General features: G+C 41.3%; 2 protein-coding genes across 2 annotated transcripts in view; one reads left to right on the top strand and one right to left on the bottom strand.

Moving 5' to 3' along the window:
• The first annotated feature begins 7,119 nt into the window (after window positions 1-7,119).
• LOC133424835 (2-oxoglutarate receptor 1-like) lies at window positions 7,120-8,100 on the top strand. Its single transcript, XM_061715369.1, has one exon. It carries the CDS (start codon window positions 7,120-7,122, stop codon window positions 8,098-8,100), a length of 981 nt encoding a protein of 326 aa, XP_061571353.1.
• A 3,138-nt stretch (window positions 8,101-11,238) lies between these two features.
• The window catches only part of LOC133424905 (heparan-sulfate 6-O-sulfotransferase 3-B-like), a 38,067-nt gene continuing 22,651 nt past the window's right edge, over window positions 11,239-26,654 (bottom strand). Inside the window, exon 2 of the mRNA XM_061715486.1 lies at window positions 11,239-13,220. Within this exon, the coding sequence (XP_061571470.1) occupies window positions 12,452-13,220 (769 nt within the window). The 3' untranslated portion in view covers window positions 11,239-12,451. The remainder of the gene's footprint in view (window positions 13,221-26,654) is intronic.

Here is a 26,654-nt window from a genome sequence, read left to right as displayed (position 1 = left end):
TGTTTGTAGCGTTTATTTTATTTGCAGCGGCGTTTGTTTCTGTTTACAGCGTTACTTTTATTTTCAGCAATGGCGGGTCTCGGCCACCGTACTCAGGGGCCGTTCTAGTTAAAACGTCCAACTACGAACTCGGAAACTCTGACTTCCAGTGCAGCGTTGACACTTCTGCGACGCACTCTCCTGGGAACAGTCCAGAGTTATTTGTCTAAATAAAGAAATAAAAGCAGCATCACAGAGACTTTTGAACTTATCGGCCCTTTTTAAAAAAAAAAGTAGTCTAGCGCTCATGGCATCAATTTCTTCCCAAAAAGATTTGAAACACTGATTCGTCTGACTATGTTGCATATTTTCTTATATATCTTCAAAGCTCAAAAAGAGCCCTTTTTTTAATATTAAAATAAGATCTTAAATATCTTTTGTGTATACGAGTTTATTCCACGGTTTTTTGTTGATGAATGACAGATTTTGACGCAGCACTACCGCAGGTATCCGAGGCAGCTAGCTGACTTGTTTGATCATTGATGAGAGATGAGAGATAATTAAACCCTGACACACTGCTGCTTTCACCCTCAGCCCTCGTTTCCCACGTTATTCCCAACTTCCTTGTTATTTCAGTGATACTGTGATATCGATCTAACACACGTTAAGAGACAAAGACGGAGCAAACACCTTGATTGAAACTTTTCTCAACATGAAAAGCACTTTTTCTGGTCCTCCGTGGGCGGCTGGTGGTCTGGGTTCGGGTTTCTGGTCTCTCGGGTGGCGGGGTTGTGCCCTCCCTCCTCCACTATAGTTACAGTTCAGGTAAAACCTCGCTTTCACTTTACACACACACAGTTACACAGACTTAGGCCCAATCCCAATACTCCCCCTACTTTTCTTCACTCGCCCTTCTTTTCTTCACTACCCCTAAAAAAGAAGGGACAGATTTTAGGGCACTTGAAATCTTCCCAGGGGCCTGTCCCAATACTCCCCCTACTCCTACTTTTCATCCCTACACCTAATCAGGAAGCTGAGAGCCAAAAGCTGTTTTAATTTAATTTAATTTCAGCTGTAGCGCTGTTAATATGGCACTTTATTAAGTTTTAATATTTTTTCAGGCGTAAAAGTAACCGTTAAGATCCCCAACCTGGGCTCAGTTTATCCAAATAACGGCTGTTAAGAAATTTGCTCCGAAAATTTCGGGATTTCTGCCTGTCTGCCGGCTCCGGAGCTGATTTATGGTTCTGCGTTAAATCGAGGCAGAGCTACGGCGTAGGGTACGGCTCCGCTATCTTCACTTCAGCTTTATCTGAAAGTGTGTAAATTACCCAGATAACAGCTTTGTGGTTTCTGAAAACTATTATATCAGAAACATCCAAAACAAATCTGACGAGTCACAGGATTATTTCTCTCTATTTCTCACAAAAAAATGCTTGCTCCCTTGGTCACAATCTGAGACGAGTCTGCAAATGATGTTTGCCTTCGGTCGGCGAGTCAAACCGACACAGAGCCTACGGCGTAGGTTACGTAACCTACGCCGTAGGTTACGTAGCCTACGGCGTAACCTAACAGCCTTTATTCCGGCGCGATCTTCGTGAACAACGGGAAAAAAAGTGATTATGTACATTCACTGAGTGAATATTATGAAAGTAAAATATATATTTCTCGCTAGAAATGTAATCAAAACTCATTTTTATGCAGAAACTCAAAATTTATGCAAAAACTCAAAATATCGATTTTTTCACTAAAAAATAAGAAATGTCCGCCATGTTTTTTTTTTTGGATTCAGTCCGCAAATGACGACGAAAAGCATTCTGGGAAATTTTTTGGGCCCTAGATCAGCGAGTCAGCATCTGAAAACCCTCGCTCCGTAGGGACAATTCCTAGCCACTCGCCCTCGTTTTCTCCACTCCCCCTAGGTGAAAAGAGGAATTGGGACACCACTACCCTCACGGGAACGCGCAAAATTTAGGGGAAGGGATGAAAACGAGGGGTAGGGGGAGTATTGGGACAGGGCCATACACCCCTGCTCCCTCACCTACATACTCACCCCACATAGTCTAATCTGGATTTAGTTTTAGAGACCTGGGGCCTCATGTACAAGACGTGCGGCGTACAAAAAACGTGCCTACGTCACTTTCTACGCTCAGTCAGATATACAAAGAATGATTTGAACGTAGAAAGTTGCATTCCACAAATCATGTCTGGCGTACGCACTTTTCTAAGGTTTTGTCCGTTGGCGACACTCACTGGTGATGCAGTGAAGTCCAGAATATGAGGAAACGAGACGTCAGCAATAAGTTTACGACCACACGTGAAGGACACGACAGTCCCCACATTACCAGATAAGTTACACAAGAGTGGAGCTGCAACAATCTCACAATCCCACATGATCTGAACAAACAACTAAAGGCAGGAGCTCAACGATGGAACCTGCAAATCCCGATGGAGCTTTGGCTCCGTTAGAGGAACCTGCTGATGATCAGATCACACCGATCTGCTGGTCCAGGACTAAGACTGGACCATCAGCTGGTTTAGGTACCAAGAGGATCCTTCTGGATCTCCGCCCTGAACTGGACCAGCTGCTCCGGTTCAGACCAACATGATGCTTCAGCTGGAGCTGCTACAGGTCGGACATCTCTGTCACCATGACGACCGTATGGGACGAGTACCTGAGATAAAAGCCAGATCCTAAAACATCCCATAACTGTGTCTGGACAGAAAAACATTAACATACATTTTGCAGCAATAAACCGGTTCTGTAAAGTTGTCTTTTAAAATAAAACTAAGATGTCACGGAAAGGTTGGTTGGTTTTTATTGAATGTTTAGGCAACTTTCAGAGTCTGATATGGAGTCGGCTGCAGGTGCTGCAGGATCCAGGAAGTGTTTCTCCGGTGATGGACCGGGATCTAGACCGGTCTCTCTCCTGCGGATGCAACACTCCGAGTTACAGCAACTTTTCTCTTTATTTCTCACGTTTGCACCTCGATAATCCCGCCGGCACACGTTGTCTTTATTGCTGCAGCAGAGGAATCAGATCGTGATGCTTCATGTTTTAAATATAATACGTTTATATTGTTCACATTGTTATGAGAGAGGTGATCGCAGACATCCACAATGTGTAAGACTCAATAAACGTGTACGTTGGCTTAATCCGTGAGCATATAATACGCGTGACAATAAAGCGGAACGAGGAGCCGTTTTTCATCCACCAACTTAAGTTCTGGTGTCGGTTCTTAAAATACAAACAATAAAAGGAGAGTGTAATGATGCACTAACGCTGCCCATAAACATTCACAAATCCTTACGATCATAATAAAACCACAACTCTTCACGGAACGCAACACAAAGCAAAGAACAGCAATACCTGTAATGCAGTGCAGCTGAAATCAGAAGAAATGCCCCCAAATAAAATTATTTTTTTCCATGCCTCAACTTTTGACAGGACTGTCTCCAGCTCACAGCCGATGTTTTTTTTAATTTGTTGTACCTGTTTTTGCAAATTTCTTGTTAAAATGAGCGGTTTTTAATGGATAATTATCTTCATTATCATATTCAAACATATGTATTTGAGGGAGGAGACAGGGCGGAGTGTTGTGCTCCCGCATGTACGCTTTTTTGCGTAAGTGTAACTTCCATGCACGGTTTCACGTTGAAATCCACGCACTCTTTGTACATGAGGCCCCTGGACTGGTTGCTGTTTGTGTCTCTGCCTGTTCTGGTGTCTGTTTGTTTGTTTTCTCTCTCGCAGATTCCAAAGGCTTGTGTGCCCGTTGTGTGTTTTCCTGTGTTTCTCTCATTTCAGACTAGCAGCGGATGTTAGTATGGTATTAACGGTAATGGTATTAACCAGTGGTGTAAAGTAACAAGTACTTCGTTATTGTACTTAAGTAAGATTTTTGAGAATTTGTACTTTTATTGATACTTTCATTTTTCTGTACTTTTACTTCGTTACATTTTCAAGGAAAAAATCGTACTTTTAATCCGCTATATTTAAAATTGGACACGTCGTTACTCGCTACAAATTAAAGAACAGCACAGCGGGGGCTGATTTATGGTTCCGCGTTACACCGGCGCAGAGCTACGGCGTAGGTTACGCGGCGACGCACACCCTACGTCGTAGCCTACGGCGTAAGGTGTGCGTCGATTTAACGCGGAACCATAAGGCGGACGGGAAGGAAGGGGGGTGAATATACAGAGAAGGAGCCGCAGCTCCCGGGAGAGTTGCGCCGCAGAGGCGGGCCGGAAGGCTGGAGGAACCGCCGTCGCGTCGAGTACCGATGAGGACTGAAGCCTGAATTATGGTTCCGCGTTAAATCGACGCAGAGCCTCGCCGTAGGGTACGGGCTCTGCGTTGGTGTAACGCGGAACCATAAATCAGCCTTGAGCGGCAGCCGACGCGTGTCCATGGGCACCATTCTTTGATTCCACCCCTTCTAAGGTGGTTTTGGCATTTCAAAGTTCACTGCAAGTTCATATTGTCACTGTATACTACAGGCTGGGGGTGGACCTGTCAGCGGGGCCAATGTTGTACAGCAGCAGTGATGAGCAAAGGGAGAAATTAAAATGGGGTAATGGAAACAAACACTAAAGGGGTCAGAATAATATCACCATTATTTAGAGTTGTAAGCTAATTCTTGGATTCTTCATTTCTTTGCAATCCTTTTGAAAATAATTTTGTACTTTGAATTTTGTACTTTGTACTTTGTACTTTTTACTTTTTACTTAAGTACATTTTACACCATGTACTTTTGGTACTTTATTATATTTAAGTTGAGGTACTTTTATACTTTTACTTAAGTAATGTTCTTAATGGGTACTTTTTACTTTTACTTAAGTAATTTTCAAGCAGAAAATTTGTACTTTTACTTAAGTACAATATTTTTGTACTTTTTCCACCTCTGGTATTAACCATTAATATATACATGTTTGCAGACAAGGGGGAAAAAAAGGAAAAGCACTTAAAACGGGCTATTTGTTCATATGAAATAACTATGTGTCTGGACCCCCCCCCCCCCCCCCCACGGTCACTGATTAGTCTGGAATCTGAGCTGTGTAAATGGGATGACGCTACGGTTTTTACAGCTTCATTTCCCACCAGGAAGTTACCTATCTTAGTTGCAGGTTCAGTGCACACAACAGCACAGATTCAGACGATAAGATGCTAGAAGACTGGAAGTAAAGTGAAGACAGTGGGAGGAGGAGAGACAGAGGGATGCAGCTGAAAACAGATATGAGACACCGAAGGCTCCAAGTGTGAACTGATGAGGACACTGGTACCACAAGTGGGTAAAATAACACACTTCTATTTTTACTTTTCTGAGTCATCTTTTCTGCGAAGCTTAAATCATCAGAATGTTTTTTATACCTCCAGATAATCAACATGACAAACACAAGTTCCTGCTTTTTGACATTTGAGTGAATGTGATGTGCAAATAACAATTTGCACGTCTGCCTCTGTTAAGAGCTGGTTCACAGTCGCTATGACAGCATGGAGAAAACTTTGGTTGAGGATATTGTGTCCTTCTGTCCCGCTGACTTTGCTTGATTACTTTTTCCTCCCTCGTGTGCGCACCTCTGGGTTTCTCTCCAGCTTTGTCCTTCCTTCACCTCGCGGTAATTGTTCCTGACAGTGAAATGACTCCCGTGGAAAGGGTGGAGATGAGTTGTTTGTGGATTTTTTTTTCCCTCATGTAAGATTTTATGTTATTTTTTGGGCAGCTGTGGCTCAGGGAGACGCGGTCGACCATTAGTTGGAAGGTTGGTGAACCATACGCTGCCCCTGATGTGTTCCCTGGTACGTGGCTGTGTGCATGGTAGGGATATGCCCCCAGGTTCAGAATATTGGCGTTTGATTTTTGGACGGAGGTTCTTGTGAATGAGACATAGATGTGACTGACAAAACCAAGGGATGTGCTCGCTTGCTAATTCACAAAACAACCCTGCCAAAAGCGTGCTCTACTTTATTATAAATTTCACTTAAATGTACATCCTGCTGTATAGAAACAGACTAGAACCACAAACCCATGAAGGAAATATTTACTGAGGAATAAAAAGTGATGGTTTTCTCATAGATTTCTATATTATTTGACTTGTTTTTACCTGTTAAGCCATTTTTAAGAATGCAGATTTGAAGTTTGAACAGCTTACATGTAAAAAGCATGGATGTAAATAGACTGAAAAATAGGGCCCCACAAGGGGGGAATTGTCCTCTTGAGTTCATTTATGTGGTTGGCCCAGTTGGACGATTGGACATTATGAACCCACTTGAATGTTTGGTTTTGTGGATAACATGTTGATTCAACGGCAGCACGGTGGCTTGGTGGTTAGCACCGATGCCTCGCAGCAAGAAGGTTCCCGGTTTCGACTCCCTGGCCCGGCGGGGGTCTTTCTGTGTGGAGTTTGCATGTTCTCCCCAAGCTTGTGTGGGTTCTCTCCGGTTACTCCGGCTTCCTCCCACAGTCCAAAAACATATGTAGTAGGTTAATTGATGATTCTAAATTGCCCGTAGGTGTGAGTTTGTCTGGTTGTTTGTCTATATGTGGCCCTGCAATGGACTGATGATCTGTCCAGGGTGTAACCCCTGCCTTGCGCATGAAAATGAGCTGGGATAGGCTCCAGCAGACCCCTGTGACCCTGCAAAGGATAAAATGGGTATAGATAATGGATGGATGGATGGATGGATGTTGATTCAATTCATTTCAACTCAATTGTATTTATATAGCATCTATTACAAAAGACAAGTTGTCTTTAGGCGCTTTCCATAGTCGGTCCTCAAATGCAAGTAGAAAATATTTTTGGGGGGGCTTAGGCATTGATCAGGGGTGTCCAAAGTCGGTCCTCGAGGGCCGGTGTCCTGCAGGTTTTAGATGTTTCCTTGCTTCAGCACACCGTGATAAAAGTAGCTGTGTCACCAACAGAGTTGTCCAGACCTTGGTGGCAAGCTGGTGATGACCGTTAATTTGAATCAGGTGTGTTGAAGCAAGGATAAATCTAAAACATGCAGGACACCGGCCCTCGAGGACGGAATTTGGACACTCCTGGCATTGATGATCACCTCTTATTAATACATGTATCTATGGCCAAGGAAACCCATCGTCTTTGTTGTTTATTGTTCTCATTTTCAGGCCTCCAGTATGGATAACAGCAGTGAAGAGTGCAAGGTGGACTGCCTGATGAAACTTTACTACCTCCCTGTTTCGTACAGTCTCATCTTTATAGTTGGCCTGGTAGGAAACGTAACCTCCATCAGCATCTACCTGACAAAGCTACGTCCCTGGAAGAGTAGCAGCATCATCATGATCAACTTGGCAGTGACCGATCTCCTCTACGTCCTCACCTTGCCCTTCCTGGTCTACTACTACAGCAACAAGGATTCGTGGAGGCTTGGTGACGTCATGTGCCGCTTTGTGCGCTTTGGCTTTCATTTTCACCTTTATGGGAGTATTCTCTTTCTGACCTGCGCTGCAGTTTTTCGTTTCGTGGTAGTGATCCAGCCACTGAGGGCAGCACAGATACAGAAAAGGCTTTGGGGCATCATTGCATGTTCAACTGTTTGGATCATCGCTGCCGTTGAAGTTGCACCAATGCTTTCCATTATATCTATACACAATACAACCAACAAGATGTACTGCTTGGACTTTGCCAACACCATAGCAGTCAATGATGTGCGGACGTACGGCTGGTTGCTGACTGCCTTTGGGTTTGCATTACCCTTAGTGGTGGTGTTCATTTGCTACGTTGGTATAGTGAAACAGCTGGCAAAAGGACTAAACTCATCCAGTCGCTGCCGGATGCGAGCGCGACGGGTGACCGTGCTCATCCTGGTGGTTTTTGTCATGTGTTTCTTGCCGTATCACATTTTGCGGGTGTTGTGGATAGAAACTCAGAGCGCTACAGGTAAGCAGCAGAACATTGTGCAGGCCGCATATATCATATCTAGGCCTTTGGCTGGAATCAACACGTTCTTTAACCTGGCTTTATACACTCTGTCGGGTAATAAATTCAGGAGGGCGTTGCTGGACACCTTTAATTGGGGCCGCCGTCTGAAGAAAACGAGGTCAGTGCTCCAACTGGCCGTCATCGCGAAGGCAGGCAGTGACATGCCTGCTGCATGACAGACAGCACCTGTTTCTTTGTTTTCAGCCTTCAACACTTTTTGCAGACATGTTATAAGCTTACCCAGCCTTGTTTGGGAAGATGTCTGGCCAATGGGATTTCTTCAAAGACAACTGGCTCTTTATCTATATTATACGTTTTTTTGTGTTTACTATTTTTTCTTTTGTACATTGCTAATTTTTCTACATTTTATATTGCTCTTTTTTTATTATTTAGCTATTTATTGGTTATTTCTTTTAAAATTTTTCTGTATAAACCGTTGAGTGTGTGTGTGTTTGGCTGCTGCACGATGGAATTTCTCCTCTGGGAGATCAATAAAGTCTTATATTCTATTCTATTCTTCTTTTCAAACAAAAAAAACCTTATGGCAGTGTGAATAAAAATAGCTGAAGTTAAATGTTGCAGCTATGTATATGTGTATGTATATATGCACGTATGCACGTATGTATGTATATGTATATGTGTGTGTATATGTATATGTGTGTATGTAGATATATATAGATATAGAGCAGATGGAGTTAATATAGAGGTAGTATGGTGTAAATAAGTATATTTATATAAATATTTATATGGGCATGTGTGTACAAATATATAGAAATACTCAACTATGTGTATGTATGTGTAGGTAAGTGTGTGAGTATAATTATAGTATAGTTAGTAATTATAAATACCTGTTAATAAATGATTAGTGAATGGGGGTAGGATTAAATAAGTTTACACTTCTTCCTACTCCTTTTTGCACATGTAAATTAAGATATTAAGTGTTAAAGGATGAAATTCTTTGTTCTGTATTTTTTGCATTTATTTTGTTCTTTTCTTGTCTTCTCTTTTAATTGTTGTCTTTTACATGTACAAAATAATATTAAATCAAATCCAAAAAAAGAAATGAAGTATTTGCATGTTAACTTAAACCTTTGCCCACAGTTTTTTTCTCTTTGTTGCACAGTATTATGACATTTTTTAGTTTACACAGAAAATTGTTGAACTCTTAAGCTGATGATTTAAACTTTAATATTTCAGTATACAGTTTTCCAGTTAATTCTTCCAGCAACAGCCTAATGGTTCAGTGTTTGTATTTTTGAATGGATGTATATTCAATACTCAGTCACTTTCTAGAAAAAATGTCCTTCTGGGGTCCAGGTATAGATCTTCAACAGTGCCCTCCCCTTGAGTATAACTTAATTTAAAACAAATACTAACCATAACCACTGATATAATGGGCATTTATACCAAGGTCTGTGTGAATACTCGATTCTGATTGGCTGGCAGGTGTCCATTAAAAGTGTTAATGGACAACTAGAAAAAAAGTTCGGTCAAATTGCCTGATAACTTTAATATCATTGCGCTGGATCAACTGCCAGGTGGTAACCACGGCAACGGAGATTCAGAGAAGAAGAGCCGGCTACCGCAGGATGGCGACATGAGTGATTTTGTAATTTCTTTTAATTTATTTGGTGAATTTAACAATTTTGATGACTGGGATGCAAAAGAGGAGAGAAAAGAAAATGAAATATTTGTAGCTTAATGAAATGTTTATTTATTTTAATGATTGATAATATTTGTAGCTTAATGAGACGTTTATTTTTTTGAATGGTTGATCATACAGTATATGCAGCTTAATAAAACGATTTAGGAAACTATCTGTGGACTTTGATTCTTTGAAACAAATATATTTACTGTTTGTTACTGTAGCATAGCCGAGCGGAGCTGAGCGAGCTAGAATATCTCCCGTTGCTAAGTCGTATCCCAGGTCCGTCCTAGTTACTGGAGAAGTCAACACTGTGTCCATTGCATAAGGACCTTATGGGACGGTAGTGATTGTTCCAGGTATTAGCAGAGACGTTCAATAAACGAGACAGCCCACTACGGTTCGGTTTCCTGTATCTGTGTCACGTGACTGCCACGCCCCTTTAGGAGACAGGAAGTAGGTCCTAGGTCCTGAGTCTATTGAGTCCTATGGGAAAAGTGAACGTGAGCACAGATTATTACCAATTCCTTCGCCCCATAGTAACCTAAGTAAATATGGGACCCATTTTTCAAAAGCCACAAACCTTCTGAACATTCTGACACCAAAATGGCAATTTTCAGACCGACAGATTAGGAGAAAATGTACTTTGTTTGAGACCTGTCTCTGTCTGAGCAACACACTCTCGCGAGATTTGGCTCTCATCGTTTTCCCATCGGATAAAATGAAGTTTAAAACTAAAATAAAACTTGCTTCTTTGCTTAATAATACTGTTATTTTTATTATTTAAGTCTTTTTGGAAGAAAGTTGTACTGTATCTAGTGTTGTATGTTCCAAAACGATGTGGGGAGAGGGGCGGCCACGCCCACTTAGGAGACAGGAAGTGTATACCATTTCATACCATTGGCAGTAACGGTAATGAGCTATCTTCTGTATAGAGCAGGGATCGGCAACCCGCGGCTCTAGAGCCGCATGCGGCTCTTTAGCGCCGCCCTAGTGGCTCCTGGAGCTTTTTCAAAAATGTTTGACCTTTTTTTTTCCTTTTTTTCTTCTTCTTTTTCTTTTTTTTTCTTCCTGTTTCCTTTCCTTTGTAATCTCAACATTTCAACTTTTTTCTCGAAATTTTGACTTTTCCTCGAAATTTTGACTTTTCCTCGAAATTTTGACTTTTTTCTCGAAATTTTGACTTTTTCCTCAACATTTCGACTTTTTTCTCGAGATTGTACTTCAACATTAATCTCGACATTTCAACTTTTTTCTCGAAATTTTGACTTTTCCTCGAAATTTTGACTTTTCCTCGAAATTTTGACTTTTTTCTCAACATTTCGACTTTTTTCTCGAAGTGCATAATGAAAAAAAAAATCTTCCCCTAGTTATAACTAATATAGCTACATGCAGGATGTGTTGCCTTCATTCTAAGGCTTATAAAAGACTTTTCATTTTTTGCGGCTCCAGACATATTTGTTTTTTGCATTTTTGGTCCAATATGGCTCTTTCAACATTTTGGGTTGCCGACCCCTGGTATAGAGGATCTTTGGTATTAGTCCAACCCTCAGGTGTTACCAAGGACAACAAGTTATGGCTTGTTAAAAAACTTTGTAACTTACCAGGTTACAACTACAGTAGAGAGATTAAATAGTCCGCTCAGCTGTGGCTTGTTATAAAACTAAGTGGAGGCAACCTGTCCTCCGCTTTGTGTGGGACTGTTCACGCCCCCGCGTGGTCCATATATTTATGTTAATGGACACTTTGTCAGGCATTATCCCTTACTTAGTGCATTGTTTTTAGGTGTCCGTCAACTCCAACTCACCCTTTTCTTGCACATAAATGGGATGTTACATTTAACTCATCTCCTTTAAGGAACTTGTCAGAAAGTGAACGGTTTGTGCAACAAGGATTTTGGCATGAGGCGATCGTCGAAGACACTAACTCCTCAAAGGTCTGTTGTCTGTGGAAATTTGTTAAACCGGATTGTTTTTCCTAGCGCAGACCAAATGGAGCTGGACGTTTCTCCTATTGGGGAGAAAAAGCTCTCAGCTTCTTCAGCTTTTTCTGCTGTAGCAGAATCGTGGTCGATTGAAGTTTAAATGATCAATTCTGAAGCAAACGCGCAGTGATCAATGGCCTGATGGTACACATGCCAATGTTCTGTCACTGTGATGTAAGAGTCCTCAAACTGGTTCTGACAATCGTTTTTTTCAGACCAGTGCTCTCTTCTTCTTCATCGTGGAGCATCAGTGTGTCTGTTTGGCAGGTTTTTATGGTGCAGGCATGCTTTGAAAAAGAAGCACGTGCACGTATACACACGTGAAACCAGAGAGTCCTTCGGGAACAAATTGACTGCTGCATATTTTTATTGAGCACATTTCCTTTGAGAAATTGCCTTTCCTGTTTCTGTATGCGGTATGTTGCAGCTTAATCAGTCAGAAAAGAAGGAAAACACACTGCATTTTGCCAAGTTTGTGCTTTTGACACTCGTAGGAAGCCAAACACCACAGAGTCACAACAAGATTTCACTGATCAACACAGTGCTGGATCACAAACATGACAGTGAGGAGCCTAAGGAGTCTTCACCAGGAGTCAGTCATCGTTTTAAGGTCAGGTCTTCTTCACTCACCAAGCAGTTTTTTTGATATTCAGCAGAGTTTAAGGGACATTTGACTGCTTTGAAACATTCAGAGCACTTACTAATGAATAAATACATAAATAAATACATTTCACAACTGCAGTGCCAAAAAGAAGCCATAAGAAAAACATACAAATGTTCATGTTGCCATGACAAATATATCCATCATAAATATTAAGACACCGTTCAGCAGTCCAGCGAAGCGCTACGAGGGCGGGAGCTCTGGGGGGGCATGGGGGGGCGTTCTGGCTGCAGCTCCTCACCACCGCACCACCTGGCTACTGTAGTCCTCTGTGGTGGCTACCTCCTCCAGCACCTTCACCTCCACCTCCTCCTCGTCCTCCTCGTCCTCCGGCCCCCATCCTCCCCCCAGCCCCCACAGCTCCGCCAGGTACGTCCTGTGCATCCGCTGCCTCTCCTGCCTCTCCTGCCGCCGCCTCAGCCGCTCCTCCTGGTGCTGCCTCTGCCGGTTGTCCTGGTAGCGCCGCAGGAACAGCTCCTTGGCGTAGTCGTACAGCTCCATGTCGAGGGCGTTGAGCCCCTCGATGCGCCAGCGCACCTTCTCGCTGATGCCCACGCTGGCGGCGCGCGTGCTGTTGATCTGGGTGAAGGCCCGGATGAAGCGCAGGCCGAATGTCCTCTCGAACAGGTACTGCGTCTTGCGCTGGAACTCCGTCAGGCCGTAGAAGGCCATGTTGCGCAGGTTGGACTTGGCGCTGGCGAGCAGCACGCGGCCGCGCTCCAGCTCGCTCATGGAGGACATGTTGTAGCAGCCCACCAGGCTGAGGTCCGCCAGCATGCGCACCTGCCGGTTGTTGGCCAGGTTGGACGGGCAGTTCATGAAGTCCGCCAGCGGCACGCCCGTCCAGTCCTCCCCGCTGTAGCAGGACGGGAGCTCGTCCTGAGTGGGGGGGCGGCCGTCGCACATGTGGAGGGCGGTTTTCCACGTAGCCCCACGCTGCACGTGCTTCCACTCGCTGAGGTAGCGCGACACGGGGTCGCGGAGCATCGTGATGTAGTAGAAATTCCTGCAGACACACAAATGGAGGAGGAAAAGATGAAGTGGGAGATGTATGCTGTACTTTCAGAAGAAACGTTTTGGTAGGCGCAAAAAGAACAACTTTTTGAATCAGCTTCATTTATCTTCCATTCGAGGCCAAAACATTCTTTAGACAGATGGTATTCCAACACTTTGCTATGGAAGAGTATTAGGGCCATGCAGGGGAAAACATATTTGAGAGGGGAAGATTTTTTTTTATTGTGCACTTCGAGAAAAAAGTCGAAATGTCGAGATTAATGTTGATATACAATTTCAAGAATAAAGTCGAAATTTCGCCTTTTTTCTCAACATTTCAACTTTATTCACGAAATTTTGACTTTTTCCTCAACATTTCGACTTTTTTCTCAAAATTGTACTTCAGCATTAATCTCGACATTTCGACTTTTTTCTCGACATTTTGACTTTTTTCTGGAAGTGCATAATGAAAAAAAAATCTTCCTCCTCTAAAATATTATTTTTATTTTTCTACTGCTTGGCCTTAATACTCTTCCGTACATTGCTGCCTGCATGGAGGTGAAAGAAAATTGTTATTTTCACAAAGATATCAGCAGGTGACTGCAATGAGAGTTTCCATGAAAGGGTGAGTAAAAACAGACAGTATCTCAAAACTGTCAGCAGATGTGGGAAAAAGAAAATCTCCAAAAACGACGCGTAACAAATAAAGATGGGAAGACATTTGTGATCACTGAAGAGAACCATCATCATCAGTGGGTCATATAAAAACATGGAAAAGAGATGACTATGAGAAACCAGTGTGAATCCGTAAAATATGGAGTTATATTTACAAAGAAAAACTTGTGCTTAACTCGTCTTGAGGTGGTGTCAGCGTCTCTGGGCTCGAAGGCCTCTGGGATGGACCACCACGCAATTATACGACTGTACTATTCCAGGTAGTACCGAGGCCTACCTGCTGCTCTGGACCAAAGTAAAAAGGACCATCCAGCATGTCAGACATGAACTATCTTGGATTCATGGTGTTTGCAAAGAAATAGAAATCAAAATCATGATTTTGTCGTTTATCAGCTTAGTTAGCTTAGTCTGGCATAATGATCCCAACCTAATGATCATGATTATTAAAATGAAGCACTTTATTATTATTATTATTATTAATAATATTATTATTAATAATAATAATAATAATAATAATAATGCCACATATCTAATCTACAAAGAAAATAATTAAGAGGTGGCAGATATTTGGTTATTTAGTGGATATAGTAAAATAATAAAAAGAGCATGGCTTTTAATTTGTTTTGAATAATTTTTTTACGTGATGTTGTAGTAAAAACTACTAGCTAGTGTTCTAGCAGGATATAGGGATGCAAATTATCGATTATTTCATTAATTGACAGTTGATAACCTTATCGATCGATCATCGATTAGTTGATAAGCGGCGTTTTTCCCCCATCTGAGATACAAACATAATTTTTTTTGCTTATATAAAATACAAAGGACATTTTAATGTATTCCTTAATCAAATATTTATTTTATACAAAAGTAACAAAAAGACATTTTTGTACCACAAGGAATATAATATAAAGTGCACTTCAAGGCTATTAGTAGTAGCAGCAGCCATAATCGTGTCATTTGTGTCAAGCAAATTTTAAGTTCTAGTTACGTTTTAAGTTAGAGTTTTGGCAAAACTGTGTTCAAAATAAAATGATGAGACCTGCTGTATTGGAGCACATTTTCTTTTAGTTAAAACTGTAGCGGGGACAGATGTTTAGAGAAACATATGTATGTACCGGGTGAAGGCTGATTTATGGTTCCGCGTTACAACAACGCAGAGCCTACGCCGTAGGCTACGGCGGCGGCTCTGCGTCGATTTAAGGCGGAACCATAATTCAGGCTTTAGGGGAGCATATCGGAGAACAACCAGAAGAATATAGAGTGGATTAAAAATAAAAGTTAAGCACTGAGCTACATGTGTCTCCCGTCTGGGCCATTGCAGACTCATTGCCTGAGCATGATGTTACTAAAACCAAACATATCCTCCTCTTTCTTCTAACTTTATGTGCGCGGCGCAGTGCGTTGTGTCGCATTAAATGTGGTCCGGGCGTAATACCAGCTGGTGAAATTAAACGAAAAAAATAAATAAATAAATAAATAGATTAATTGTAATCGTTAATTTTAATCGGGTAATTATTTCATAACGGCAATTAATCGAAAATCGTGTAATTATTAACATCCCTAGCAGGATATCGGGATTATTGAAGAAAGAATTCCCTTATTTTCCTTGAGGTTTGGTACTCCGGGTTTCTTCTCTTGGTGCTACAAGTAAAACCTTCCCTGATCCACCCACGCTTGGTCGTCATAGCAACGGAACAGCAAAACAGCAACTTATCAAAGTGGTCAATCACGTCGGGGACCATTTTCATCAGCGTTTGCGTCTTTTTAAAGCTTTGTTAAAAATATATATTTGGCTTCAGAGAAAGAACCCCAGGAAACTCCAATAAAACGCGCTCCTTCAGCTGAATTACAGGCTTCGGATTCCCAGCATGCACTTGTTCTGTCAGCGTGCTCAGTGATTGACACGGAGGTAAACGGAAACCTGTCTGGCAAAACGCATTTCAAGTGAAGGAGGATGAAACTATACATCAAATTTCTCATATCCTGCTGCAGTTAAAAATGAACTATGAGTGGGTAGGAAATAGCGCGGAACTGCGAGTGCATGGAGCACGTAGAAAAGTCTGATTAGGGTTTAAATGACAAACATTACTGTGTGCGTGTGAGGTGTTAGAGAATAATGATAAAGAAACAAACACAAACCAAGCGAGCGGAAAATTTAATATCCTGCAAATGTAGAATTATTCCTGTTTGTCACAGCAATTTTCTCTCTTCTTTTAGCAGTAATGACTTTTTTTCCTTCATGCCTTTCATCTGCAGCACCTTTCCTGTCTCCGGATCACTCTGATGTGCCACAAACCGCACTTAAGAAATTGCTGTAACCGAGCCGCACGCAACCCTTTCAACTGACAAACGCGGCTCCCTCTCTTATCTGCCGAGTTCAAGGCGACGGAGAGGCGACCGAACGAGGACGGCGGAGGAGAAATCCAGCGGAGGACTTGTCAAAAAATAATGAAAAAGAAAAATACACGTAGATAAAAGAGAAGTTGAAAACGGTCCTCTTCTGTGGACCTTGACCCCCACGGTATCGCACATACAAAACCCTAAAAGGAAAAGTTAGACATGTCTGTTTCTTTGATTTTAACATAGCTGTAGTTTATTTCCTGGGAGCCACATACAGAGATCTGTTTCAAGGACATTTTTAAAGCCAACTATCACTTTTTGAAACCTCTCTTTGAAACCCTGTTACAGAAATGCTCAGTTTTCTTTATAAATATAAATGTGATTCATATTTGTGATCATATGCAAAAGTCCTATGATTTTGGTGCAGAAACATATTGAAAACCCTCTGAATGCACCGGGTATGAAGCCTTAACTTTTGCTTCTGACATTATTTATTTAACAGAATGAAGAAAAGTAAAATGATTTGGGCAACACTACGTACCCCCACGATTGAACACTTCCTCGATCTGCCTGTGGAGGAATTTTAGCGCTTTCATCGTTACACCGTTGTTTAGAGATGCACCGATCAGGATTTTGACGGTGGATCACCGATCACAAAAAATAAGTATCTGCCGATCCTGATATTGCCGATCACCAATCACAGTGTGAAATCCATAAATTCCATAAATATTGTTGTCTCATGTACACAACACTGACATCGTATTATTAGGTATCAAAATTAGGAGATGAGAAAGTATCATGAATTGACCACTGTTTTATTGCAGGCTGAGGCAATATGCAATATTTCACCCTCTAGAGACTCTTATAGATGATTTAGACTCATGTAGCTTATTAACTTCAGCTTTCCTGTGGTAATAATTATGTGTACAACACAACATGTGCACCAACACCGACAACAGCAGACATGTCACTCTCTTAGAGTTGATACAAGTTGTAAACTATAAACCTTAGTTTTCCTGAGGAAAAAGGAATAAATCTTAAAATAAAAAATGAATTATGAATTATTAAGGTTTGCTAAAGCTTTAGCGAAAGCATCAGCCGCATGTGAGGAAACTCTTGTAGTGAAGCACAACTCTTCATACTAGAACTCCAAATGTCACTCATGAAGCGACTGACACGACTGTCGTCCTGCATAAGGGTTAGTGAGGGTTAGGGTTTGGATGTGACTGTATTCTGGTATAACTCCGATGGGTTGTGAAATAATTACGATGCAGCGCGTACCGGGATCCAAGATGCTAACGCGTTTAAACCCGATGTCTGCTACAACGACAAACGTGCTGTTGCTGCTGTCGTTTATAGGTCTCTGTTACATGTGAGTTAGCGGCGTTGCTGCACACTCCTTTTCTTTATATACTCCTTGACTTGAGAATCTTTCAAATGTCTTATCAGCTTAGTTGTGTTGAAATTATTTGATAACATTCCTCCTCGGGGTGTTTCCTTCGCACACAGCTTGCGAACTGCAAATTTGTTGTCCTATTCGACATTGTAAAACTCCCACACTGGCGACGCCTCCTTGGGACACCTCTGTCTGAGATGTGGGAACACACATGCGGTCGGTTTGCTGTTGTTGTAAATGTCATCGGATCAGCCTGCTTTGAACTATTATTTTCAGAATGCAAATCAAAACCGATAGAGGCATTATCGGCCGATACCGATTGGTTGCCGATCGGTGCATCTCTACCATTGTTCCAGTTTACTGAGCTTTCTGGGCATCCCCTTATGTACAGCTCTCTGAAAGTCAGATTATTTCAGTTGGATTATTTCTGGACTTTGACACGGCTCTTTCGAAACCTTGATTCTTTGATTTTTCAGCCATTCTGATTCAAAAGTCCGGTTTCATGACCCAAGTTTCGACAGGGTTGTTCCCATCGGACACGGCAGCGCTGGGCTCCGAGGTTTCCGAGCTTGTGTTTGAAGGGGTAGAGGAGGGGGCTTCGGCGGGGGGGAAATACCTGCCTCGCGTCAGCGGGGTGCTTAGCACAGCAGTATAGTTCACTGAATATCTAGGGTTAACTGACAAAGTTTGTCCACCTGTTCGCTGTCTTTCTGAAACATGGTTGTCACAAAAAACAGTGTTATTTTCAAATAATTTAGTTTACTGACCAGCCAGAGTGTGTTTAACAGTTTTTTTTTACATTATCTACAGGAGACAGTAGCAGACCGGCTACACGTAGAGTTTGTAGCCATCCTCAACACCAGTTTACACAACATGCAACAATCTCACAGTCTTCCTCCACCATTGGATTCACACAGTACAACAAAATAAAGGTGCTACAGTGACAGAAACTGCCTGTGTGAATGGAGGTAATGGTTCCCAGGTCCTATCTGCAGAGCAACTCTAAACCGTCAGCAGGCTTGATATTGGGCGTGAGGTGTTTCTGCTGAAATGCTCTTTGGTCTCACCTGCATAAAGGACATTGGTCCAGAAGTTTCGTGGTTTGTTCAGATGCAGTTTCATGAACCTCAGTCTTGCGTCCATGCTCTTTTTAGACTGAATAAAAAAAAGTGAAAGTGAAAAAGTTTGAGGTACCCCAAGGTTCGATTTTAGGCCCAATACTTTTTAACTTATGCTTCCACTTGGGGACGTCATCAGGAGGCAATTTTCATCGTTTTGCTGACGATACACAGCTGTATATCGCCTTCATGATAATGAAGTTATTAAGTTTTATGTAAAGCGCTTTGCGTTGCATTTTTATTTGTATGGAAAGCACTAAACAAATAAAGATTGATTTGATTTCAATAGGTTTTCCCTCTGCAACTTCCAAACAATCCTTAAACATTAACACTTTCATTTTCTCTCTCTCATGTTGTCCCCGACAACCCAATGGTGCACCTAGCGGTAATCACTGAGATAATCAGGACCATGTTTGGAGCCCTTTCCAGATTGATGGGCAGCAACAACAACTTCTCTGTGATCACTACTGATGTCTTTCCCCTTTGGCATTACATCAACACAGACTTGAATGTGCTGGAGTAGCAAATTATTAAAAGTGGTGCTTGAGATCATCTGAGCTTGTATTGCCTCACAAGGACTGGATGCTTTTTTTTCTTTTGTCCTTATATTTAAAACGGAAGAACCGAAGTGTGCGCTTTCGACTGCATTTACATACTGTACATTAATACATTAATAACATTCCTACAGACCCTATAGTCTTTTTTTACTTGAGAATTTGTGATCATTTTCCTGCCGAGGTCTTATCCCGTGTGTGTTGCCACTTGCCCACATCACATGGCCTTCAGACCGATCTGAACATCTGCTCCAAACTCCCTCATCATTCCTCCCGTGTATTCACCCGCCCTTCTGCCATGGTGCTTCTTTTTATTTTTATTTTGCTGTCTCCTAATAATGTTTTGCTGCAAAGTCATGGACCCAGTGCACTGAATCTTTTTAAATGTGCCATTTTGGCCTTTTGAGCTTCTGCGCAAGCTTTCACAAGAATCCCAACTGCAATCATTTCTTAAAAGAAAAGGAAGCTAAAAGACTGGGACCACTGATAGAAAGGAGATTTTTGTTCCACTAATGTTTAAAGACTGGATTAATAAGCAATTATTACCACCAATTTAGGTCCTCGTTCTACATCTGATCAGCCATGGATTTACCAACCACCTCCAAGAAGCTTGAGGGAATGAAAACAGAATAAAATCATTTGCAAACCTCATTAAACCATATTTTATTCACAAAAGAAAACAGAAAATAAATCTAATTCAATATTTTTTTTCTATCTTACACAAAATTAGGGTTTAGTTGAAAAACCATTGCTTTTACTTATTTTTTTATTGATGTAAAATGTATTCCCACCTAATGGAACTGGTTGTATTTCAACATTTTTTTAACATTATAATATGCTGACAAACATTTTGCAGTTTGGTTGCTTTTGAAAGAGAGGAAAAATATAAAAGATGGGAAATTAATATAAAAAAAACAAACAAAAACAAACTGTAGATGGCAAAACTGAAAACTGTGTCAACAGATGAATCCTTGGATATAAAATTTCAATATAATATTAAAAGAAATGGTTATGTCCTCATTCTAAATCTTGCAGGTGTTTGGATGTAAGAAGAGCATCAGTGCTGTTGTAACCGCTTCACTCCTAAATGCAGAAATTTGATTAAGAGAGCATTTGGGCAACTGAGTAAAGAGCGAACGGCCAAAACAGCTTTAAAAGGTTCACAATTTAGCAATTACCGCCAGACGGCAGCTATCACTCAGCTGTGAGATATACTTAAGTGAGTGCCATGATGATATCTTGGCAGAACACACACCCGCAGCCAGACAAACCACCCGGAGATAATGGCCAAACTAAGTGAATTACACCGCCATCTTTGCCGTGACAGCACTAGATAGATAGACAGACACAAGCGCCTCAGAAAAGAGGCCTTTGTTGCATGAAAACAGCCGGGTCTTTCCTCCTCCTGTGCCTATCATCTATCTGCACCACTAACCGCGAGACACCCAGATCAATAAACGTCCATGCAAACCTGCCTTTTTGCCTCTGTGCTTTCATCATGACCTATTGATGAGGGGCAGGAAATGTCAAAGCTCTCCTCTTACCCATGTCAGGAACAGAGGCAGGGTCACGTTAAGAAGGTCAAGAGTAATTCGCTGTTGCACGGAAGGCGGACATTTTAACACACACGAAACAAAGGTGTGACTTTTACAGCGTGATGAACAAAGACTCTTATTCATTAGATTTTTCAACCGCCAGATTCTTCAAGGAGATATGGTTTTGACTCTGTGGTGACCAAACCATTGGCACTTTTAGATTAGACCCTGTTATTTTCCCCGGATGAAGAATGTGTGTTTAACGCGTTCTGCGCAATGTTCTGGGCTATGTTACATGTAGAAAAAACGTTGGTGTTTTCATGCGTTTTGGCCGTTCGTTTACAGGAAAACGAAGCTCAAAGTCACCAAAAACGATAATTTCTGAAAACTCGGACCAAAGTGGAGATTTGCAAAAAAAAACTCTGTCTTCACGTTTGCTTGTAAACAGATGGAAACGGACATTTAGGCTTCAGAACGCCACATTATGCGACAGAAACGTCACCAGCGTCATGTGTGCGATCTGTGTTTACAATTTGTTTGGCCACTGTGATCATGACGGATGCTGTTAAAGTGTGCTGGTTTTTACGTTTGTGTAAACACTTTTCGTCTGTTTGCATTTGCATTCGCAACTGCTGTACTAGGTCAAGGAGCAGAGGAGAAGGAGTGCTCGGAGGTCTGCAATTTTTTATTGCGTATTCATGCGGGTTTGTGTAAATGAAGAGATTTTGAAAACGATCTGATGTAAATTATGGTATTTTTCAAAACGTAGAGGGGGAAATATTGTTTTTTGTAAATACCCGGTTATGTGTAAACGTGGCCTTACATTACACTTTTATCAGCGTACTTTTATCAGCGTAGCTCTGCCAGTTCTCTCTCCAAATGCCCACTATGTCACATTCAGTGCCGCTACGTAAACTGGATTATCAACACATCTGTGAATCCACCTCATGAAAGAATCAAAAGGTTTTTTGGCAGCCTTTTTTTTAAATTTGGCATAATTAGCACTTTCAGGTTTTCCTTTCCAATATTTAGGTTTTGTGCAAATCTAGGGGTCATGCAAACACAACTATTGCCTCCCCGGTACCTGAACCCAAGTTGAAGGGAGAAAGGACAAGTCAGGAGTTAACCACGGTCTCTCCACATAGCGTAACATGCTGAATGACGTGTTACCCCTACATAGGCAGGATTAAGTCTGCTGTCAGAGAGGTGTAATTTTTACAGTATCTAAATGGAAGCTGGGGAACGGCGGCAGTGGAGAATGGTCCCATGCTACATGTAGACGGCGGTGTGAGTGCTGTGCTGTGGAGTAGGAGCACGTGCACATTCAATCAAGTGCTCAGCCGCTTAGAACCTTGGCAGAGTAGTTACAGAAAAAGTATCTACTCTGCACGTTAGACCCCAAGTGGAAAGGCGCCAAACCGAGTGGAGGCGAGTCGAGTCAGGCTGAGTAGGTACTAGTGGAAAAGCGCCATTAGTTATTCTGTTTATTGGGTACGACCCGCGATTAAGTGTGCCCTTGAAGTCAAGTCATTTGCGGAACAGCTCGACACACGACCCCGTGTCAGTTCATATAAAATGGAGAGGTGACCCATTAAATATGGGTATCAAACAACCGCCAAGTAAAAGGGGCTTGTGTGAAAATGCCGTCTCGTGTGCCCTGTTATTCATTTGGTTTTTCCCTTTTGAGGTTGTCACAGCAGATCGTCCAGTTCCATCATCCCATATCTACCAACCAAGTGCATATCCTCATTCACCACATCCAGAAATGTCTTCTTTTATCTTCTTTTTTTGCCTGGCAGCTCCATCTTCAGCATCCTTTAACCAATGTATTCACTTTTCACCCTCAGTCTAGCCCTCCTGCATCTAACCCTGACAGTTCCTCTTCTATGGTTCTCTTAACCATTTCCACTCTGGTCAATCCCAAAGAAAATCTGCCTGAACCATTCTTTAAAATTTCAAATGTTTTGGAAATAAGATGTAGCTAAACCTAAATCTGACCAACAGAAACAACCCCGTATCATACCTCCACCAAAGGCTTTGCACAGCGGCCTAAGCATGATGGGTGCATCACTTTGTTCACTGATCTTGTCACCCATCGTTCAACTTAAGCTTAAACCTGATTGGTTAAGCGAAAATCTCGGAAGAAAGAACTACTCTTACTGTGGCAAATGATGATTATTCCCAAGGGACATTTTATGTTTTAATTTATATCATCTTCCCTATTTGTATCTCAGGTTAGGAGCCTTCAAAACTCAATCAGTCCACATTTATTCATGGATGGTACGTCAATGCTTTCAATGCCTTTCAGGCCTGAATGACACATTGTCAGAGCTCTTGGAAAACATTTGATTGCATCTAAATCAGATGTTCTATGTAAGATATGTAAGACATACAAATTGTATGTATTATCAAATATCAAAAGGCCAATCCTTGCCAATGCATTGCTCTGTGTGAAATCATGTAACATTGTTCCAGAAGATGGAGTTAAATCAACTTGTCGCATTTTGCCACAGATCAATCCGACGCCTCGTCAATGCCCCTCTCACAGCCTGTTACCTTCTCCGCACAGTAAAGCTGCAAACACTATTGATCGCCCTCTCTCCATCTCTCCCTGATTGTCTCTGTCTCACTCTCTACATCACCATCAAAAAAAACTACAGTGGAAACTCAGCGAAGCGGATCGATATCTGCCTTGTTAATTCACCCACTACCATCAAGGACACCATCAGACTTGTGATAAAAGCCTTGATGGAAACTATTTATACCACTTAAGAAGCAGCCCATACACAGAATGTGTGAACTGACAACAGTCTTATTTGCTGCGTCCTTATAAAATGGAAAATACATCATGCTCTTTTTGGTTCTGGCTTTTCAGAAAAACTAAATAACATCCGGTTTCAAAGAGCGTTGTCAATGAACTATCCACTTTGTACCGAGTGTACTGACATCTTAAAACCTGCCATCATACAGCCATGGCTTCGTTCACTGAACAGCAAAGGAACCAATCCCACACATTTGCGAGGAGACAGAAGTTTGGGACTATTTTCACTGCAAGTACCTACTGTACAACACGAAGACCTTTCATTTGGCTAAAGGATCATTTCAGTCCCTTGTCTTCTGCAGATCCAGCTTTGAGATACAAAGTAGGTTTGGCAAATAAGTTGGGTTGAAGTGTGAAAATGTTTCTTGCTGAGGACAGCTGCCACCTACACATTCACACACCAGGAATGTGTTTCAACAGCAATTGCTCATTCCCACAGGTTTGTGGCTGTGCTCCTTACAACAGAAACATTAGGGAGGATGTATTTTTGCTCGTATTTATTGTTGTTGTCATGTACGTCTATTAGGGATGGGCGGTAAGGACTAAAAAAATTATCACAATAATTTCTGGCATTTATCCCGATAACGATTAAAATGACGATAAAAAAAATTACCAATTCAACTCCACCTTTTTAACTATAAATTTCTTTCTTTCTTTCTTTCTTTCTGGCTCATTTCTTTTTTTCTTTCTTTCTTTCTTTCAGGCTCATTTCTTTCTTTCTTTTGGCTCATTCATTCCTTCCTTCCTTCCTTCCTTCCTTCCTTCCTTCCTTCCTTCCTTCCTTCCTTCCTTCCTTCCTTCCTTCCTTCCTTCCTTCCTTCCTTCCTTCCTTCCTTCCTTCCTTCCTTCCTTCCTTCCTTCCTTCCTTCCTTCCTTCCTTCCTTCCTTCCTTCCTTCCTTCCTTCCCGCACACGGATTTAACGCAGAACCATAAATCAGCTTTACACAAAAAACCTCATCAACGGGAATTTATCGTTTTTACCACGAGATGACAAATTCTTACCATGGGGAATTTTTTTGAAGGTATATCGTGAACGGTAAAATATCGCCCACTCCTAACGTCTATTTCATCCTTCACTCGAGAACCGACTCAACTCCAAAGCTTGAGCCCGTGTAACTAGGTTGAGCCATCGACGGACAATGAGGTCAAGGCTGACTTTAAACAGATCTTTAAAATGCAGGACATCTCCTGAAGGATAAAACAAATCACAGAATTAAAGAAGTTTCAATTTAATTTAAAGGAATATTTCAATAGTTTTAGGAAACCCTCTCTAGCTCCTGCAGTCTCCCACTCTTTATAGCATCAAAACCGCCTAAATTAACATTTGACTCACGTCCTGGCACATCGCACATGAAAAAAGCTCACAGAGCTACAGTGGAAATCCTAGAAGAGGGGACTAATAGCCTGCCGTGAAACAAGGATAGAAGAGATTGAGCAAGACATCAGGCAAGAGTAAATCTTGCTCGACGGTGCTGTAGAAGTGACCATATAATGCATATAAAGGATCCACTGTACTTAAATAAATGTTCCTTTGTTCCTATAGTGTGATGTGACTCACATCGCACACCGCACTTATAAACCGTTTGGTGCAGCCAAGGTTATTTTTGAAAAAAAAAAAAAAAGATTTTATTCTCTTTGAGCTTGATCAGATAAAATTTAAATACCGTACATTTTCAAAAGGTAATTCTTTCTTGATTTGACACTGTTATGTTAAACTCAGAAATGTTTCTTCCCTCCTCAGGAAGTTGATTTCAGATTGTAAATGTTCAACACGCTGAATTATGACTCAAGCTTTCACTTCACACACTTCAGAATAGGAATGGGTGATATTTTACCGTTCACGATAAACCGTCAAAACAATTCCCACGGTAAGAATTTGTCATCTTGCGGTAAAAAACGATAAATTCCCTTTGATGACGTTTTTGTGTAAAGCTGATTTATGGTTCTGAGTTAAATCGACAAAGAAGTGAAAGAAGGAAGGAAGGAAGGAAGGAAGGAAGGAAGGAAGGAAGGAAGGAAGGAAGGAAGGAAGAGAATGAGCCAGAAAGAAAGAAATGAGCCAGAAAGAAAGAAAGAAAGATATGAGCAAGAACGAAAGAAAGAAAGAAAGAAAGAAAGATATGAGCAAGAAAGAAAGAAAGAAAGAAAGAAGAAGAAAGAAAGAAAGAAAGAAAGAAAGAAAGAAAGAAAGAAAGAATGATTTGAGCCTGAAAGAAAGATATGAGCAAGAACGAAAGAAAGAAAGAAAGAAAGAAAGAAAGATATGAGCAAGAAAGAAAGAAAGAAAGAAAGAAAGAAAAAAAGAAAGAAAGAAAGAAAGAAAGAAAGATAGATATGAGCAAGAAAGAAAGATATGAGCAAGAAAGAAAGAAAGAAAGATTTGAGCCAGAAAGAAAGAAAGAAAGTTTTGCAGTACAGGTGGACTCTTTTAATTGGTTTTTTATTAATTCAATTTAATTGGTGTAGTTTAGTAGTATTTAGTATTCTTTAGAGCAGTGATTTGGGGGCTGCAAAGACTGAATGTGGTGATAGATTTATAGTTACAAAGGTGGAGTTGAATTGGTATTTTTTTTAATCGTAATTTTTATCGTTATCGGGATAAATGCCAGAAATTATTGTGATACATTTTTTAGTCCATACCGCCCATCCCCTACTTCAGACTACATAAAGATATTACTAAGAAAATCTGCAGAACAATGAAATAATTTCAGTTTTTTTACCCTGGTGATGTTTCAATTTGTAAAACCCTTTAGGTGCATAAAAAGGAAAAACAAATGAGAAGCAAAGGAAAAGAAACCCCTTAATTTAAAAAAATAAATAAATATACAAACAGAGAATTAAATGAATGAAAGAGGAATGTCAGATCCAGTTTGCAAGATGAGAAAGGAGACACTGTCAAGATGGACCGATGACGCAACAGCCCAGAGACCAAGAAGTCTCATTACATCAGTCTTAGTGCCAAGCGGTCAGGCGGGATCCGTTTTCACTCGTCTGACTCTCTCTCTCC

This window comes from Cololabis saira, chromosome 24, assembly GCF_033807715.1.
Source record: "Cololabis saira isolate AMF1-May2022 chromosome 24, fColSai1.1, whole genome shotgun sequence".
Taxonomy (NCBI): Eukaryota; Metazoa; Chordata; class Actinopteri; order Beloniformes; family Belonidae; genus Cololabis; species Cololabis saira.
Note: the sequence above shows the minus strand (reverse complement) of the source record. Positions and strands in the feature narration are given on the sequence as shown.

Excerpts from the sequence above, each read along its gene's own strand:
- LOC133424835 (XM_061715369.1), top strand. The coding sequence starts at position 7,120 with ATGGATAACAGCAGTGAAGAGTGCAAGGTGGACTGCCTGATGAAACTT.